This window comes from Plectropomus leopardus, chromosome 8, assembly GCF_008729295.1.
Source record: "Plectropomus leopardus isolate mb chromosome 8, YSFRI_Pleo_2.0, whole genome shotgun sequence".
NCBI lineage: Eukaryota > Metazoa > Chordata > Actinopteri > Perciformes > Serranidae > Plectropomus > Plectropomus leopardus.
Genome location: NC_056470.1, coordinates 18,343,226 through 18,362,622, shown reverse-complemented (window position 1 = coordinate 18,362,622; position 19,397 = coordinate 18,343,226). Strand labels below are relative to the sequence as shown.

The 19,397-nt window shown below is 43.1% G+C and overlaps 1 protein-coding gene across 3 annotated transcripts in view; it reads right to left on the bottom strand.

Moving 5' to 3' along the window:
- The window catches only part of rarga (retinoic acid receptor gamma a), a 50,641-nt gene that overhangs the window by 28,247 nt on the left and 2,997 nt on the right, over nt 1-19,397 (bottom strand). For 2 of the 3 annotated variants that reach the window (XM_042491321.1, XM_042491322.1), the window contains 2 exons: nt 15,680-15,745; nt 7,785-8,138 (listed from right to left, as the gene is read on the bottom strand). In XM_042491321.1, the coding sequence (XP_042347255.1) occupies nt 7,785-7,953 (169 nt within the window). In that variant the 5' untranslated portion in view covers nt 7,954-8,138; nt 15,680-15,745. Of the gene's footprint in view, nt 1-7,784; nt 8,139-15,679; nt 15,920-19,397 lie in introns of those variants that run through there. The other variant, XM_042491320.1, reaches the window with a different exon arrangement.

The following is a 19,397-nucleotide window of genomic DNA, read 5'->3' as shown; positions in this document are numbered from 1 at the left end:
AATAAAGAAAAATAAATAATTTTGACAGATTATTTTGAAAAAAATTAAAAATGAAATAAATTATGAACCTTGATTCTGTCATTACATTGTCTATTTCTCGCTTCAAATGTTTTCAGATACATATTTTAGCTCACTGTTTAACTGTAACTCAAAATTGTTTGTAAACAGCTGGCCACCATATTGTTTCCTGTCTCAAAAAAAACATAGCTGTATAATAATAACTAGATACCAGACCTCAAGATGGTATCTGTTCCGTCCAATGGAACTGCTTGCTTGGTGCATACGCCAAAAAAGTTTCTAGCTTCTGTGTTTACTTCCACAGTATGCAGCCTACCGAATAGGCATAATTGACCTTGTTTGCAGTTCGAGGTGTCCTGGTGTTTTATAGTGGGTCTATGGGAAAAATGCTTTGAGAGCCGCAGGGGATTTTTTCGCTGCAGTGCCACAAATGGCCACTGGGACAAATAGGATGCAAGGCTGACGGGTCTTCCAGGTGAAAACAAACAAGCCTGCATTAAATCATCCACCAGAGGAGCGTTTGTTGGTCTGATCTGGTGCAGTGCATTCTGTTAGTTGTAGGGTTTTCTCTTCAGCAAAAGCAAATGTCACAGACCTTTTCTTCTGTTTTCTTTGGTCATATAGCACCAATTCTTTGCATCTTTCTACTGCACAGACAGCCTAGTTCAATGAAAAGACCATCATTCTGCCACTAAAATACTTTTGATTTATGAACTCATTAAAAAAAAGGTGAGATCTTCAAGTGACAGTACATTGTTATGTTTGTTTGCATAAAACAGAGTGCAGTCCTCACGTTCTTACTCATCACATCCATCAACTGCTCCACCAGCCGCAGGATTTACACATGTTCATCTCTGACGAGACATGTAATCTTATCCACTCATCTAGCTCACTCTCTCACAATATATCTCTGGAGGATACCTGATGTGTCACTGAGCATGGGTGTCTACAGAGTGAGGCATGACTTATGAGAGCGCCTGTTTCTCAGCGGCGGCCATGTTGGCCTGTGTTAACATGCTGGTCCCACCAAAGACTTAACAGAGCTACTTTTCAGAGCGCTATCAGTCTTGGCCATCTTTCAACAAAGTCTTTTTCACTCTCCATCTTTCTTTCTCCCTCTATCTGCACTGTCATGACATTTCACTACCCGTGTTTTGTTGGGGGAAAAAAGAAAGATCTTTTAGTTGTGGGGCCAAAAATACAAACCCCCCCGTCTCTTTCTCGTCGGCCCGCCCTGTGCCTGTGTGCCCTCCCACGCCTTCCGAGGCCTTCTCTCCTTACTCGCCATTGCGCGCCCTTCGTCCTGCACGTGCCCACAAAGGCCCATCTGAAAACAGACCCCTCCCATTTTTAATAGTAGCCTCTTTATCTTCATCTGTCATTGTGTCAGAGATGTAGTACACTCCATGGCCTTTCCCTCACCGGCAACCTTTTCTGACTTTCCACACGCAGGCATACAGACACAAGCACACACACATTTAATACACAAACACACGCAAAGTTTCTGAAAGTCTCCAGCACTTAGGGCAAATTGGCTCCAACTTGCACAGGGGGATAACGAGAGGAAATCCAAGGTGAAGGCTGAGAAGAACGAGAGAAAGAGAGAGAAAAGAGCGAGGGAATTCAAGAGAGTGCATAAGCCGACAGGGTTTAGGTGGATATCATCGGAGGAGCAGATATTCCACTCAGTTTCACAAAAACTTCTTCAGTGGGTGCTTCAAATTGACTGGAAAAACAAAATTGGCTTTTCTGTCCATTTTAACCCACATCTGTTGAATCATGGCCAGCAATGGTTGAAAAATAAAAAAAAGAGTAATGTGAAGGGGAACTGATTTCCAAAAAAGAGAGGAGCGCCTCCGAGAGCTGTCATCTTGAGGCTAGCGATCGCCAAGGGAGATGAAAGCAGGGATGCCAGACGATGCAGGGCTGTTTATTAAAGCAGAGGAGGCTCCAGTCTCACTGATAGATCAAGGATGCAGCCAAACAGCACTACACATGCTGTCATCACAAACATGTACACACAAATGGTCCAGTCCTAGCACTGTTAATTTGCTACATAGATCATGGTCACAGTTGCAGAGATACCGGCAAGCAGATGGCTCTGTGATTTTTCTTATTAAAGGGAGAGTTCACCACAAAATCAAAGATAAAATGTTTCCATTTACCTGTAGTGGTATTTATGAACCTAGATTGTTTCAGTGTGAGTTACAGAGTGTTGGAGAAATCGGCAGTAGAGATGTCTGCCCTCTCTCCAATATAATGCAAGTGCCCAAAAAATACATTCGATAAACAGCAATGTCTCTTTCTAGAAATCATGAGTGTGTTACTCAAGATAATTCACAGACCTTACTGTGAGCAGTTTCATGCCGGAACTATTTTCTTTCTACTGAATTACAACTGCCAACTGTATCATCACACAGAAAGAAGCGTGCATCTACTGCTGACTCACCGAGTACCACTGAGCTAGTCAATGTTACAGCTCAGACAGGGAGGACGCCATTTATGTTCACATCTTACGCTTTAACAAGCATGAGCCTCTCATCCATGTGTAGATGCACAGTCCCCTCTGTGCAGTGATACGGTTAGCAGGTGTAGTTTGGTAGAAAGAAAATAGTTCCTACATGAAACAGCTCACAATGAAGTCTGCGGATTAACTTGAGGGTCATGATTTCTGGAAAGAGACATTGCTGATGAGTTTCTTAAATGTATTTTTTGGCACTTTGAGCACCACAAGCCAAGTGCCATCTAGTTCCACTACATTAGAGTTCAATTATATTACGGCTGATATCTCCAACACTCGGTACCTTACACCAAAACAGATAAATAGCACTACAGGTAATAGGAAAATGTGTATATCGCTATCGCTCGTATATGTCGCTTCAAATTTTGACATTACATTAAACCCTGGACAAAACTTTACACTGCAAACACTGATCTGGTGAAAATTATATCTGTAGTTTAAAAGACCTAGACTTTTACTTTAATACAAAAATAAACCAGAACTGACTGCGTTTTGATGAAGGCTCAGACAACATAATGATACTTTTCTTGTTGAGAAATTTCTCAAAAATATGTCTCTCATTCCTGAAGTTTTTCCTGAAATTCCTTGAAATCCTCATTTACAATGTTTTTGCCGCAGGCTCTGACCATTTTTTCCCACCCTTTCAATAAATCTAACAGAGATCAGTAAATGACACAGGGATTGACAGAGGTCAGAGATGGATCGGCTTTGCTTTCAAGAGCAAACAGAAAGTATAACTTTCAGGTGTCTCCGAGGGCCACTCACAGTTTTAAAAGAGATATGACATCACAGTTTCTCAAGAGCAAACAGGAAGAGAAGAAGAAAACAGAGATGGGAGTCTGTGTGTGTCTGTAGGGAAGCCTGCGCCTTCAAGGAAGTGAGCAGTAGCAGCCGGGCTGAGCTCATCATTTTTATATCCATACATAGCTCATTTTTTCTTTCCCTCCCTCCCTTCACTCAAATATACAGCATACCCACAGAAGCACACACATATGCAAAATCTAAACCTTCAAAGTCAGGCACATACCCACCTACATCAAGGCTGGGCTGAAACCCAGCACTTCAACCTTTATGAAAATAAATAAAGTGGTACAATGTGCTGTTTGTGCTCTGCTCTGCATCCAACGGAGAGCTTCACTCTGCTAGTTGACATCCTTCCCCGCTGTCCCTCTCCTCCATTTAAAGGTTTTCTTTTACATTCCCTCTCATACCATATTTCCCACCAAAATGGCTCCTTGACGCAACTCCCCGAGCTCCCTAAGCCAACATGACTTCCTTGTGAGTGTGTGTGTTTAAGAATGCAATGAGTGTTTTTAATTATGTCACTCTGCATGAGGATATTCTTTTCTGCTGGAACATTTTGGTCCTTTTCACAGTCTGCCTGACATAATGGTTTGTGTGTGTGTGAGTGAGTACGCACACACACACACACACACACACACACACACACACACACACACACAGATGCATGCATATATGCTTGGCAGCCAGAATGCTAATGTTTGTGCATGTGTGTGTGTGTGTGTGTGGTGTATAAATCCATGCCCAACATACACTTTACATTAGTTGTTCACCCTGTCTCCACTGGAGGCTCAACTGAGCAGACTCAGGCAGCTTTTGCACAAGTTTCAACACGCTACTCATTCCTTTCTATTAATACAATCCTTTTAATTTCATCCCGCCGAGATGCTGCTGAAAACGTTCACAGCTGAGCCTCACATGAGCTTCCTCACTCTACATAAATCTCAAAATTATGGTCTGAATGGAGAGTCCGAGCCCAGCTAAGGACTGCAGATTTTGGTCCGAGCCATGTGGGCTGAAGGAAATGACCTACTAGCTTTTCAAAACATCCCTGTGGCTGGCTTTGGGGCCAGGGCTCCGGCCCTGATTGGTGAAAGCTTATAGAGGTGTTTCAGGGCTCAGTGGTGATGTTATCACATAGTAAGTGGCCTTAATGGGCTTCCAACTGTTTGTTTGAAGGGCTCCCATAATGACAGGGATCAACTGATAACGGCCTCTGGTACACACTGCACAGAGACCCTCTCATGGATGAACAAACGCCTTTGCACGTTTATAAAGACATGGGTGGTGATGATGGGGAGTCTTGCAGCACACCCACAGTGATGATTCACACATGACTTGAATGTTGAAATGAAGGTTTTCTGGGTCTACTTCCTCCATGTGTGCATTAAGAATAAAGAAAAGCCTACTATCTCTGCATGTGCAAACACAGTCATCCCTGCCCTCTCCTGTCTCTTCCCACCACTGTGCAAAACAGGTATTTCCAAAGACGCTGTGGTGCCAAAACACAACGCCGCCATGGGAGGTGCTCAGACCTGTCGGCACAGCATGCACGCCCAACAAAGGTAGGTGTCACCAAGGCTACCTTTCTAACAACAATTATGTACGGAGCTCTGAAGCCGGGCAAGAATGCAGTGCTATTTACTGCACACACACTCACACACACAATATCCGCAGAGCTACTCCCTTTATGTGGAAGGTATTTTCTCAGTCTGGCCTACAGACAGCCCTGACAACAATGAGCAGGCCTGTTAAGCCAACTCCTGGAGAAGAAGTAGAAGGAGAAGAAAAACAGGGCCTGGGGAATGTCCAAACCAAGGCCTTTTGTCTTCTCTGCTAACGTTTAAGAGAGTGGAGGAATGAGACTGCTGTCAGTAAAATGACTTGTAACATTCCTTGTCAAGGGATACACCAGAAGGATGTTTTAAAAGCCGAAACAAGCAGCTGACAATTTTCCATTCAATGGCCAAATGCTAAACTGACATTGAAATGTATTTCTGAATGAAGTTCAGCACAAATAAGCTGTAGGCATGTCTTTTGTATTTAAAACAACACTTTATGTCATATATTTTATGGTGTAAACGATTCATCGAATAACCAAAACAGTTATGTACAAATTAGTCATTAATCACAGCTCTTGACAGCATAATAAAACTAGTAATATCTTTTAAATCTTTGTTCAAAAAGCCTTTCATTAATTTAGCACACTGTTTATTTTATATCTCTTATAATTATTTATTTTTATATCTATATATATAATATATATATTTATATATTATTCTTTTGTTTATGTTTTGCTTTTATTAACTGATGTTTTTCTTTTATTTGCCTGAATTTGTTTAAAATCCAGGTTCAAAAAGTTAAAACACTTTCTAACTTTGTTTTGAAAGGTGCCTTATAAATAAAGTTTATTATTACTTATTCTGTTTTAAGGTAATAAATTGGGTTAAAAAAAAGAAAAAGTTATTTTTTCACTGACTTGAGACTCCTCTGGGGAAAAAAATCATACGAATATCAATCCTGACATTCACAGTATATAAGTCTAGACTGATACTGGCACTATTTTTGATCAGCTATTAAAGAAGTAGAGCCCAAAAAAAAAGAAAAGTCAATCCACCCACATAAAGCTGAGTCAACGCTAATTGTCACAATGATCCCGACTTAATCTTTGACCCCAGCCTTGTTTAAGCTCCGCCACAGAGCTTAAACCGAATAATTGCAGTCCTTAACCCTTTTCAACGATACCACTGCCAGCGTGGATGTGTCAGTACAAGCAGTCATGTATGAAGGCCCCAGCGCAGCATGTGGTTGCCTGCGTCTGTTTGTGCTTTTGATACTTTGTGTTTTGTCTTAACTCATGCCAGTGTAAAAACCAAAAAAGAACCCATCTGTCAGTGCGGTGGGATTTCACTCTGCGTCAGGGGTATGTTTCTAGTTTTTAGATGAAAGAAGTGCTCTGTGTGTGAGCGACAGACAGACAGAGAGAGAGAGAGGGAGTGGGAAGACAGTCTCTGGTGGTGTGTTTGCATGTGTGTATCTGTGTGTTTTCCTAGCAGGGTGTGTTCTTGGATTCCACCACACTAGGACATTACCCCCAGGTGCTCTCTCTCGCTCTCTCACTCGCTCTGGTTCTGTGAAAATACCTTGAGGATTAGGTGGGCAGCAGCAGCGAGGAGGAAGGAGGGGGTGCGGGGGTGAGGTAGTGATTGACGGCTGAAAGGCTGGAGAGGTGCTCAGGCATGCTGTGGTAGGGGAGCGAGGGGGGGACTGCGCACACAGGCAGGGGGGCTCTGCACTCAGCTGTTGCCACCCACACCCATTATAGCCCCTCCACCACCTACCACCCACCACCACCTGCCGCCCCTTTAGCGCTGCGCCCAGATAAGATTTCAAATAACTCCCGCTTACCTTTACCTCAAGCCCTAACCTCAACAAAAGTGCTCCTTCTGTTCTCTCTCACTCACTGACGACAGTGGTTTTCTGCAAGGATACTCCCTGACCCAGAATCCTGATGCTGATTTTAAAAAATGCCTTTTTTAAACTAGCAGGTGTTTTTAACAATGAGAAATATATGTCAGCAGCATGTGTGTAATCTGGCTAGTTTTTCCATGACAGAAAAACACTTTGGACTGCCAACAATCTCCTCTTTGTGCTCTATGCTACATACATCATCCCATTTTAGTGCTTCAGCATACAACAGTGCCCCCTGTGGTCAGGTCTGAAACTACAAGTCTGACACTGTTGGGAGCGAGCTGCTGTGGTGTGTCCGCTTGTTTGGATCCAAGCTCACCTTTTTTTTTCCTTTTTTGAGAAGGTGTGTGGTCATTCTGAGCAAACAGTTGGAAAAGTCTTTGAATTGCAATTGTGTTCATTTTCAAATATTTGTTGATGCTCAGAGAACTCATCACCTCACACTGAAAGAATGTTGTTTTGTCTCTAATTGCAGACTTGTGGGTTGTCTGCCTCACAAAAGCTCTGTGAGAGGTCCACACACGCGCACACATACACACACGCGCGCACACACACACACACACACACACACACACACACACACAGAGACTCACACACACACACACCAGTAAAGCCAGAGCCAGAGTTTGTGGTCACAACCACACCATCTACAAGCATCTATACGGAAACCACAGCAGCAGAGTAATCACTGTATTGATGAAAGTGGACTTTTTCTTCATGGTTTCTTCGGGGGATTTTTTTTCTTTATACCACTCATCCTATATCACAAACAGACCTTAAGGTTTTCCATTTCCACAAAATTACACATAATGAAGTGCAATTTAAATAGCCGTATTTTCCTCTTCCAAATTGTATAATGTGACTCGACTAAAATTAAGGTATAGACTATATATGTAGCGAGAGCTGAAATGGAAAATGATACGTAAGGGGGAGGAAAGAGTCAAACACGCACACTGTGATGAAAATGACTTACAGAGAGCAGCCATCTCTTTGGGCAGGTCAGCACCGAATCTCCCAAACAGGCTGCTGTTGGCCAGCAGGTCAAAGGGGGAGTGGCTTCTCATGGAGTTGAAGGCGAAGGGGTAGACAGCAGGCGGGAAGCTGGTCATGTGACCCACCTGCTGTTCCCTGTTGGTAGCCATGATAGAGCACACCCAGGGGTCCGCAGCAGGCCGCTGGGTGAAAGTAGTGGCTCTCACGACACCTGGAAATCCCCGGAAAAGTCGAAATCCGTGTCCTTTTGAAGACTCTCAGGATGTGGGGAATGAATGAGTGACGAAGAGGCTTCTGGTTTTAGTGGCTCCACTTTAGAGGGGTCATCCAATTTCTGAGGAAGAGAAGGCAGAGAGATTTGTTATTCTAACTGATAAATTCACCGCATAAAACGTGAGTGTTTTGTGGTTGGCTTGAACATGACGTTACAATCAGCGGTTTGTCTTGAGTTTCGCACAAACACAATTCACCTCAAGTCAACTCTGAGATCCAGCTACAATCTGGGATGGAGAATAGTTTATCCAGCGCTCTAATGTAAGAAGGATGTGCACACTTCATACCAACAGGTATGAGAGAATGGGAAGGAAAGAGGAAGTGAGGAAGGACGGCGAGAACCAAAACAGATAAAGACGTGAGAGAAAAAGAATGAGTGAGCTGCGAGAGGAAAAGCCAGAAAAACTGGGACTGGGCGAGGGGAAAAGAAAATAAGAAAGAAGTTTGGAAAAAGTTATAACAGGGAAGAGCGGGAGGGAGGGGGGAAAAGAGAGAGAGAAAAAGAGAGAGAGCTCTTGTTCTTGCAGTTTTGAAGAGCTTCCAGACTTCTACAGTGATTCCAGGCTATGCCATATGATTTAAATCACCAGAACTCTACTATAAAGAGCTCCTCTGTTCCTGCTGCCAGCCTAGCACAGCAGCCTGCCTCTCTGCCTCTTTCCCCCAGGACCAGAGGCCCAGACACGGGGTCCATGAAGAAGGGAGGGAGGGTGGAGGGGGGGGGTCAATGGGGGTAGAGGGTAGGGAAAATGAGATCCACTGATTGCTAACTGCTGCTGTCACTTCCAACTATCTTCTCTTGAGGTCAGGCTCCCATCCCACAGAGTCATTTTGGCTCTAACCTCCCACAGCCCGCTCGTCACTGTGACTCCACACAGTAGGCACAGACAAGTCAGGCTCAAGTGTGGACAAGGCTGCAGTTATGCCCCACTGTTGACTGTTAATACAAGAGCGAGGGGGGGGAAAAACCCCGGCAAAGCCTCCCATTTTCTTTTTCATGTTTTCTTTCTGACTTTCGCTTCCCTAGCGTGATTTCATGAGTGGGTGGTGTGATCAGCTTGTTTTTTAAAATGTGGCTTTGAAAAAGAGCAGAGCCAAGGAATTTGGAACTGCTGTGGCTTGTGAATCCGGGAGAAAAGACAGGGAAAAAATCTTGGTAATGAATTCGGTATAAACAAAGAAATGAGGAAAGGGGGGCGGAAAAAAGATCTAAGGCTGAACCGGTGAACTGCTGAACTGAGAGAAAACGCACAGAGGGAACAGTGACAGGGTCTGGGCACTGGGGGGCACTACGAGGTGGCGCCGTGCCCGGGAAAAAGACGGAGAGCTTTTCAAGACGCACACATATGCGCCACACATACACATGCAATCAAGAAAAAAAAAAGCCTCTACACATGTGTGAGAGCACCCACTAACACACGCATGCATGCACGCACACACACACACACACGCACACACCTCTCACCCCTCGCCTTTTCCAGGGCTCTGGCTCCCTCCCTGCCTCTCTTTCTGGCTCTTTCTCTTTCAACAGAGCCAGTTAATTACACCCTACTGCTGCAGGCAGCTTCAAACCACCACTAATTTAGAGTTCCATTACAGTAAACTGTTCCACATGTGCATCCAGGGCCCAGGCAGGCTCGGGTGGCCACGTTTCAGGAAGGAGCAGCCGCCGATAGGCACCCACCCCCATCCTGCCAACACAGCCGTGCTGCCATCTTTCTTTTTCTTTCTTTATTTCTTTCTCTCCCTTTTTTTCTGTCCGTCCCTCATCTAAACTACTTCTGATTTTTTCCCCTTCTCTGACCCACCCCGCATCTCCACTCTATAATCATGTCCTTATACCCAATCCCTCCCCCGCCTCCTCCACCCGCTCCCCATTTCCATCCATCTACTGCTTATACAACTTGTACCATGACCCTGTGCAGCGGTTCCACTGTGTGGCTAACACACAAAAACATCACTAAAGATTTCACAGTGGGCCTAATGGGAGAAGAGGTACAGACTGGAAAAACAAAACTGCCAGCAACGCACAGGCTCGTAATGAGTGTGTGCGTGCGCGCGTGTGTTATGAGTATGTACTTGGCCCGCATTTGGCCCGTTTGGGTATCTGCCTCATGAACTCAAACCAGGCCCCATAAAGGCAGCACAATCTGTCTGCGAGTGCTGGGAGAAGAGAGAAAAAGGAAGATGTGTGAGAAAAAGAGGGATCACGACAGAGAGTGGGATTGTGTTTAAGTTTTTGTAAATGAAAACAACTGGATGTTAATCCAAAAAAATTAAGCCTCAAATGAGCTTCGAGCCAACAGACGCAGGCGGAAAATCCTACCTCAGCACAATAAACCGCACTGTACGTTCACACATATATGTCACGAAAGAAACTGATGAAGAACCAAAGAGAGAGAGAGACGCAGCCTTTTAAAATAGAACCCAGTAACTTTACTCTCCCCAAACACAATAATGAATTAATAAAAGAGTTGGCGCCAGTGTTTTTTAATGAGTCACATCAGCCCAGCAGCTTTTTACAGAGCCATTTATGTTTTATGTTGGGTCCTGTGGTAGGCTCACTTCGCCAGCCCGTCTGGGGCTATAAGGGGATAAGGGGAATTTGGAGTGACCTCATCCCCTGTTAGCCAGGGCCAAATGGGCATGGAGGGCCTCCCCACTTCCCTTGAGCCTGGGGGGCACACAGGAGGCAGCAGGCAGCCGAGGAGCACCACGGCCGGCTATGAGTGGGTTCACGGCTGCCGGGACTTTCCGTCATTCCCTGAGAGGTGTAGCAGTTTAAATTTACTTTCTGTAAATAGTGGTTTGTCAGACCTCACAGTAGTTCATCACATTAATGCAGACTCATTTGGTTACACTTGAAGTAATCCGTTGATTTTATCGTGTAGTAGATGAAATGAACTCAATCAAGGAGACAATTTGGAGACAGCGCTACAAGACGAGGCACGCTTTGAGAGATTCTCTTGTTTGCTGAAGAGAACAAAAAGACGTAGCAAGACGTAGAAATCGAGCGAGAGTGGAAAAGACAAAGAGAGAGAGAGAGAGAGAATAGTTCCCACAGATTGAATGTCTGTCAAACAAAGGGTATCAAATCCTCTGTGAGCAAAACAACAATTGTGCCTTAACCGTTGTGACGGAGCGAGGCCCCTCAGGCAATAAGAACTGCAGTCAAACATAACAAATAAATCATGGCATCTCAGGAAGCTCTGCACCACACAACCAAGAAAGGCAGTGGGTTTTTTAGTCAGCACAAGAAACCACAGGTGATTACTCGGCGTATAAGCGCAGGATTCTGGGTGCCACGGCTGGCCCGGGTTCGCTAACTGGAAGACGCTTCTTATTACAGTAAGGGGAAAAAAAAAACTTACAGTAAGTTGTGTGTGATGTTATATTGAGTTATAATTGTATGTTTGTCTTTCTGGATATTTGCTTTTGAAGTCAAATTCAAACTTGTTTCGCTTTTCTGAGCTTGAGCGGGTTCACACGTTTTTTTTTTCTCTGGGTTTCCAGAACTCCCCAGAAGGCCACAATATGTAATTTTAAGAAATTTCCTGCAGGGGTTAAATACAAAAAATATGTGCCAGTCAGTCCAGGCAGCAAAGCAGCAAGTCAAAACCTTTTTACTGGAAGGATTGAATTGTAAATTCACAGCCTCGAGACAAATGAACTGTACCAAGTATCCTGGCAGGGAAAAGCTTGGCAGAATCACTGAATCCTCTCACTCTTTTTCCACCTCTGATTTGCCCACTCCTGTCCATTCTTTTCGACAGAAAACTGTACATGTCTTCCAGGCTCTGTCCTCCAATTGTCAACATAACAAAGTGATTTATGTTGAGTAACTTTGTAAAAGGAAGTGGAGAGGGTTATGTTTAAGTTTTGGGTCGTGGGTGAAGTCATACTACACAGCAGTTAAACAATGATTTAACAGCCCATGTGTTCTGACTGAGTTGACAGACTGGCTTTTCCAACTGCCCCGAGCAAAATGATCATCATTGTTTAATATGCCCACACAGAGCCACTGTTTGTGGACTGTTACAGAGCAATTTAAACGTTCACAGTGAAACATCACGGGAGCGTTATCTGATCTTGTTGCTGGCGTCAGCAGTATTTTGACTGTGAAAACTATATCCTCAACACTACTATCTGATGCAAAGCTGACAGCTCCCAGTCTTTCAACAAGTGGCTGGCTAATGGCTCTGAGAGAGACACCTAGTGACAGACGGCCCAGTGTCTCCAAACAGACCGGCATTCCTTCGCCTCAAACTTGTTTGACATATGCCTGCTTTTGGCATCGCACAAACACGCATTTGCTTACGGCAACAACGCAAAGTAACACCTCTGTGTAATCACTTGTCACTTAGGGAGGTATTGTTTTTCATGAGCGCCACTGGGGAGTGTCATTATGCAATCCTTGTTTTTGTATCTGTAAATCGTCAAACGTTAATTCACAAATCTTTTTTTTTCTTTCTTCTCTCTTTCTTCTCTTTGTTTAAACATAATGTCAGGCTATGTTGACTTGCAGTGGTGGAGAAAGAAGTATGGAAAGAGTGAGAAGTCAGTGAGACATAAAACACTTTGTGACATGATGAAGTCATCCTGACAGCTTGCTGTTTCCATGATGTGGTAGAGCTCTTTGGAGTACTCGACATAAGGACTTCAGCAGCAGGTCGAGCAACACAAGAAAACACGCCACAACAGGAAAAAGCAAAGGCAGATGATGGCAAGAAAATTTGAGAAATAAGGGGAGAGACAGGAAATAAAGCAAGAGAAAAAAGTTCAGAGTGTTAACACTCAGTGTGATGGCTACTCTTCTAGATCTGAAAGTTGGTGCTACTAATGTGTCTTGTTTTTTAATTATAGGATTCACACAGGCAGTAATGAAGGTGTTTCCCTCAACTCAGGGAGAAAACAATCCTTGCTCTGTATAGAGAGGCATAATGGATGGGTTTCACCACCGCCGCTTTTAGCCCCGGGAGTCAAAGCAACACTCAAGACACAAGCAGGCCCAAACACACACATGCTGAACAACACACATTCACACACACGTTTCACTTTGTGCCAAAAGATCTTTTAATGAGAGCTTCAAGGCAGCCTGAAAATGTAAATCCTCACAATCAGAGCAGCACACCTGCAAAAATAGACATAGGAAATGGTGTGCAGATAGTTTCCTTGTTAATTATAGTGCGGTAGAGGAGAGCCCCCTAAAACCACCTGTCTAACCCCTCCCTACCACTTGGCCTTAATTGCTATAGAAATTCCAGAAAAAGACAGGTATCAACAACTCCCAGATTTACTGCTCAAAGTCATGTCACAATGGAGGACTGTTCGCAGATTTTGCAATACAGGAGCATTTATGGGGCAACTGTTGTGTCAGTGGTTCCCACAAAACCTCAGATTTATCTACACCTGAGGAGTATGATCATGTAACACACCGGATTTGTGAACACAAAACACAATTACATAGCTTTGTGACATTTTTAACCTTGATGGTTTTTCTGTGAGAATGACCCTAACAAATTCAAAACAAATTGTTTATTGTTGTTGTTATAATCAGTTTCTCCTGTTTTTATTCATTTTAGATTAAATTTAACCTCTGTGATCCACGACATATCTAAATTTAAGGCACATTTAACTGAAAAACTACCACAAATCATACTGTTTCAATGAAGCTTTTGTTCCAAAGCAGTGGTGTTGTTAGGCCTTAGCATCAAGGCTTCAGCACCAAATGCTTTAAAAACAGCCAGAGATCTAAGAGTATATAATATCTATCTATCTATCTATCTATGTTTCAAAAATAAGATACTTGTACTTGAATAAATGTACTTTGTCAAATTCCACCACTGCTAAGACTATTAACTATTTTCCCAACTCTAGTGAATAAACTTTTAATGATAGCATTTGTAAAGTATTCTGTTTCTACACAGTACTACTTACTAACAACTACTAATATTTTTTAAAAACACAATTCATAATTATTCTGGAAAAAGGGATTTAAGGATAACTAAGGTGCCAGACTGCATAAAAAAGCAGCAAAATAGAGCTTGTTTATTAAAAGAAATCCCCAGGTAATACCCCCCATACAGAGGTCCGGGCTAAGCCCCCAACATCCCCAAATCCTAGAAACACCTCTGTTCCAAAGTAGCTATTTCCATGCACATGCAGCTCATTTACCAGCATACTGTTGCTAACAGTGTGTGATCATTGACTAAAGTATGTCAAAGCTGGTCATTTGCTTGACGTGTAAATATTTACAACCACAAAAATGTGAGAATGTTTTTGATACAGCTGACACACTTGTGATCACAAGTACATGGATCATGAGTAATGACACATACCCATCTGGAGCACATAAGAGCGAGCACAAATAAAAACTGATTCCAAACTGTCACTGAAGACGAGCGAAACGCTGTGACTGAGCACCATGAAGGTAAAAAGCTGCTCTGCATGGACAGCTCGTCCTCGAAAGAGAAAAAAGACCCACGGATGGTGCTCTGGAGGAGGAGAGGGATATTACTCTGCCTCAGAGATGAGCTCCATTTCTTCCACTCCAGATGTCACCGAGTCAAACTGATAGAGCAGATGACAGCGGAGGGCGCCACAGAGATCCCTGGCCTTCAAACAGGCATCCCTCACTCGACCGTGTGGGTGTTTTTTTTTTCAATTCACTTCGATCAAAGTGTCCCTCACACTTATGTCAAGTCTGTCCGGGGAAATAAGCAGCGGACAGCAGGTGCAAAGCCAAGGCAGTCCAGCTGTAGCGGTTTACCTACTGACCAGTCACTGCAGCTGGAGTGATAAACCAAAGCTACATACAGCTGCATGATCATCTGATATCCAAATCAAACAGCACTGAACACACCGTGTTACACACGCCTGTAACTAGTGGAACCTGTTGACCTAGCACATACGCCAGCATCGATAAATAATCTGAACTGACATGCTGCTAACTATGGGAACACAATGAATAAACTTGTATGTAAACTAAGTGCAGAGATTCAGACACACCTTACTCCACAGGCATTAGCCTCCGCTGTTTAAAAGGTGGAAAACAATGCTTCTCTTTTCCAAGTGTTCATATGTTGCTTATAAAAAAAAAAAACAGGTCAAGGACTGGTGACTCCTCTGGTGAATACACATCAAACACATGCATATACACACTAACACACACTCACACACACATATGCTAATAATAAAGAGCTCCACAGGCACTGGGTAACACTTGAAACACTCACTAATAAGCAAATATGTGCACACAGGCACATGCCGGCACACATGCTCAAGTAAGTTTTCATATAAACTCAGTGTCACTCTCACGTTACTTAAAGCAGAGAGAAACAAACAGTTAAACACTGCATGCAAACAAACATGTGTGTTAGGACGTTTTAGTGTTTACACAGGAAAAATCTGGTCAGATTTCGGGGAAAACAATGATTAATTGTCTCAAGTGTTTTGCACACTCTGTCTCTGTCTTCAATTAAAACTGACGACCCGTTCCCCCAAAAAAGCAGTCTCTTTCTCTGTCTGTTACAGGGAGAGCGAAAGAAGACAAACAATGACTAAAGTTACAGATTCTGGACTTTTTAAGTATAATTTACTCACCCGCTCTGGTGTTGATGAGGCAGACGGACAGATGAGGCGGTTGACGGAGCGGTCTGATGAGCGGAGCTAGCCGGGGGGAAAAAAAGGAGAAATAGATGTGTGTACGTTCATCAGAGTCCTTCTGACAGCAAAGACAGAGTAGCAGTGAGCCTCTCTCTCTCTCCCTCACTCACTCCCCGTCTTGCACTCTCTCCTCCTCCTCCTCTCTCGCAGTCTCTACCTCTTAAAAATCACTCTTTCACTCCCCAAACACAGGCACACACTCACTCTCTCACTCACTAAGAAATAATTATACTCTCTGATTCATAAAGCCTTCCTTTGTCACGTGACCCAACACTTCAAATATACAGCACATTTTTTCACAAGCCACAAAATGCCTGGAGGGAAGAAAAAGGCCCAGAGAGCTTAAGTTTCTGTTTTTAATTCTCTCTCCCCTCTTTGTCTCTCGGGTGGACTCTTTTTTCTCTCCTTCATCTTCTTGGCTAAAGAGTCGGTTTACCTACACTACCTACAAACTGTTTGCGCATGGCGAAATGCGGAGCCGTGTCTGAGATCACTCGTGTTTAATCAATAAATTCACAGTTTAATCGGAGAGGATGTTTCCTGAACACAGAGTATTATGTTTTGATTTGATGCAGATGATCCTTTATTGGCCAGTAAGTTTATTTCCGAAAAAGTCTAAGTAGTTTCACCTTTATTCCTGGTGTGATCAACTTTTGACTGTTGCCCCCCGCCCCCCCGTCTATTCACTAAAAGCCTGTAGGTGTTGATGTGTAACTCCTATTTGTGTTTGGCAATGTGTTTTATTGCGTGTAATGTTTCTGTGACAATCTTCCCAGAGCCATGACAATAAATCTGTTACCACTGCTGATGCTACTACTGCTGATAGGACTTAAAGGTTCAGTGTGCGAGATTTAGGGCGATTTAGTGACATCTAGCAGTGAGGATAGCAGCATCTTTCCTGTTAGAATCCCCTCAGTGTTCATTGTTGCTGATTTAATCAGCAATTTTCCATTGAAATTCACTGTTTCTCCTGCCCTATGACATGTCACAAGTGGCCTGCTCGCCTATCACCTGTAAATGTGCGCCCATTTATTTTCTCTGATAATTTAATGTGTGTTAACCAGGGATGCATGATAATATAGACACGACATCCGTATCGGCCAATATCGGCTTTAAAATCAACTATCGGAATTTGCCAACATGAGTTTCCTTATTTTGCAGAATGAATGAATATTTCACTGACAAGCACTTTATGTCATGTCTTCATTTGCTGGTGGACAATCATTATGATGCATGATATATTAACTCCACTACAAAAGAGTTTTGATGTTTACTAAAATTGAATGGGGAAAAGAGTGGCTATATCGATTTCTGTATCAGTTATTGCCCAAATGATTTGTTATATATTGGTATATCGGATATTAACAAGAAATCCAATATCATGCATCCCATGTGCAAACCTTATTTCTAATCCAGAGTTTTTGCTGGGAGCTAAATTATCTGTAGAGGTCTCTTTCTCTCCAAAAGAGACAAATTAGGTAATTTAAATCATTAACAATACTTAATAAAGCAGTTTAAAAAAAATCTGTGTTTTTCTGATGCTCTTAACTTTGGTGACCCACCTGAAAAGGCGCTATCTAGAACCGGTTTTTGGTTTGTCTGCTCTGGGCTACTGTAGAAACACATGGTCGTACAACGTGGTGATCTCCACTATTGTGCAACCTATGAGCAGCGTGAATTATGTGTGTTTCTTGTGTGGCTTTGTTTTGTAGTTTGTTGACATGCTGCTCTAAACTAATTGCCCCTAGTGGGATTAATAAAGTTGTTTGAACTGAACTGAATTGTAGACAAGGACATGCTCAGATGTAGATATAACTGGTTCATTCTAAGGTAACAAAAACACAACGATTCTTAGTTTCAGGTGATTATACACAAACGAAAACATATTATATTCCATTACTGCCAAAAAATCCCCTGAAATCCTTCACACTGGGTTTTTAGTATTAAAGAAAGTATGAGGAGCCTTGTGAAACTAATTAGGGAAGTATTGGACACAGAGAAAAGTGATAGAACATCTAAAAGATTCTCACAGACGATTATGAAAACCAGAATTTGGCATTCAAAGCTGGAATTTTTAGGATACACAACATCTGTCAACATCCTGCCAAACATTATGCAGTTAGGAATATTTTTTTTTTAATCAAGACAAAAAAAAAACCTCTGCAGATTTCTGTAACTAAAATCACTTCAGCTCTGAAAACGAAACTAGCGGTGGCACATCAGCTGCGGGGAAGTTCCCGTGTGAGATGGCAGCAGCAGCAGCAGCAGCAGCAGCGGCTGTAGCGACAGAGTTGGGTGTGCCCCTGAACGTGCCCCTCTCTCCATATGAGATCATATGTTTCAGATCTGTGTTTATGTGTTTGTGGTCCTGGGCGTGTGCCCTGCTTTTCTGAATGTAATGTTTCTCAAGTTGTTTTGGTTATGGCGAGCACCTCAAACCTCAGAACTGGGAGGAGAGGGCACACCTCAACTGGCACCTCAACGGGCACTTTTACCTCTGCAGCAGAGCAAATGTAAACTACACCATCTGAGGAAAACAAGTCAACGTGAGACATGCATGCTTCTTTAACACAAACAATCTAGTCTAATTAATATCTAAACTGAGTAAGTGCAGCAAGCATTTTCAAAATAACCAACTTATACATGCACTACTTATTCTCAATCTTCATCTAAAGCGATGCCCTTCAGGCATATTGGCCACACATCAGTTCACATCCTCACAAATCTCAGTCTGAAGCAGAATTGCCAGCCAATGCAGCATGTGGAACTTTTCTTATAGTCTTCACAGCTATCTGTACATTTAAAAAGCTGATATACCTGCTGCATATTTTGTTTATAAATCACAGTAACTGACCTAATACAGGCAGAGATCTTATCCCCAAATACACTGACCCCAATATGTCTCCAGGATAAAGTCAAGCCATCATAATAATAAAAAACACAAGTACTCCGGCCTCGCTCTCGTCATTCCTATAGCGCTTCCGATCTTTACAGCCACATATGGTCCACAGTAGCCGACTGAAATGTTCTTTCATGCATTTTTTTGATGTGGATTTGCTGGTACATAATCAGGGCGAATGAATGGATAAGCGGCGTTGCCTTTTGGAGGAAACCTTATATTCAGGAAGCACAGATCTGAGCCACACTGCAAAAAGCACTTCAGCTGATCCTTATCTCGTTTACATTTGATTTATGTGTTGCTTATGAGGCCACTACAGGCTAATAGAAATCCCTCCACTGTTTACATAGCAGTACTAAATCAGCAATATGAAAACAATATGAAACAAGAAGGTAAATAGGACGCTGGAGGAACTCTAAATCAGACATCAGAAAGACGTGAACTGTAAAGTGTGAATTTTAAGTGCGATGCCATCAGGCCCGACTGAGACGTGTGTGTGTCTGTGCGTGTGTGTGTGTGAGTGTGCGCGGCACGCTGTCCTCCTTATTAAATTATGGCAGTGAGTTTAAGCAGGGGCTGTGTTTAGGCTTTGCACATGTGTGTGTGATCTTGCAACACGCACGTCTGCACTTGTGAATATGTGTGCGTGCGCATGGGTGAGTACGCGTAGGCAGTAGCAGCAAGAGGGTCAGAGGTTACTAGTGTTTGTGTTTCAGTGTCAGTGAAGTGTGCTCCAGGCAGAGATTTATGATCATT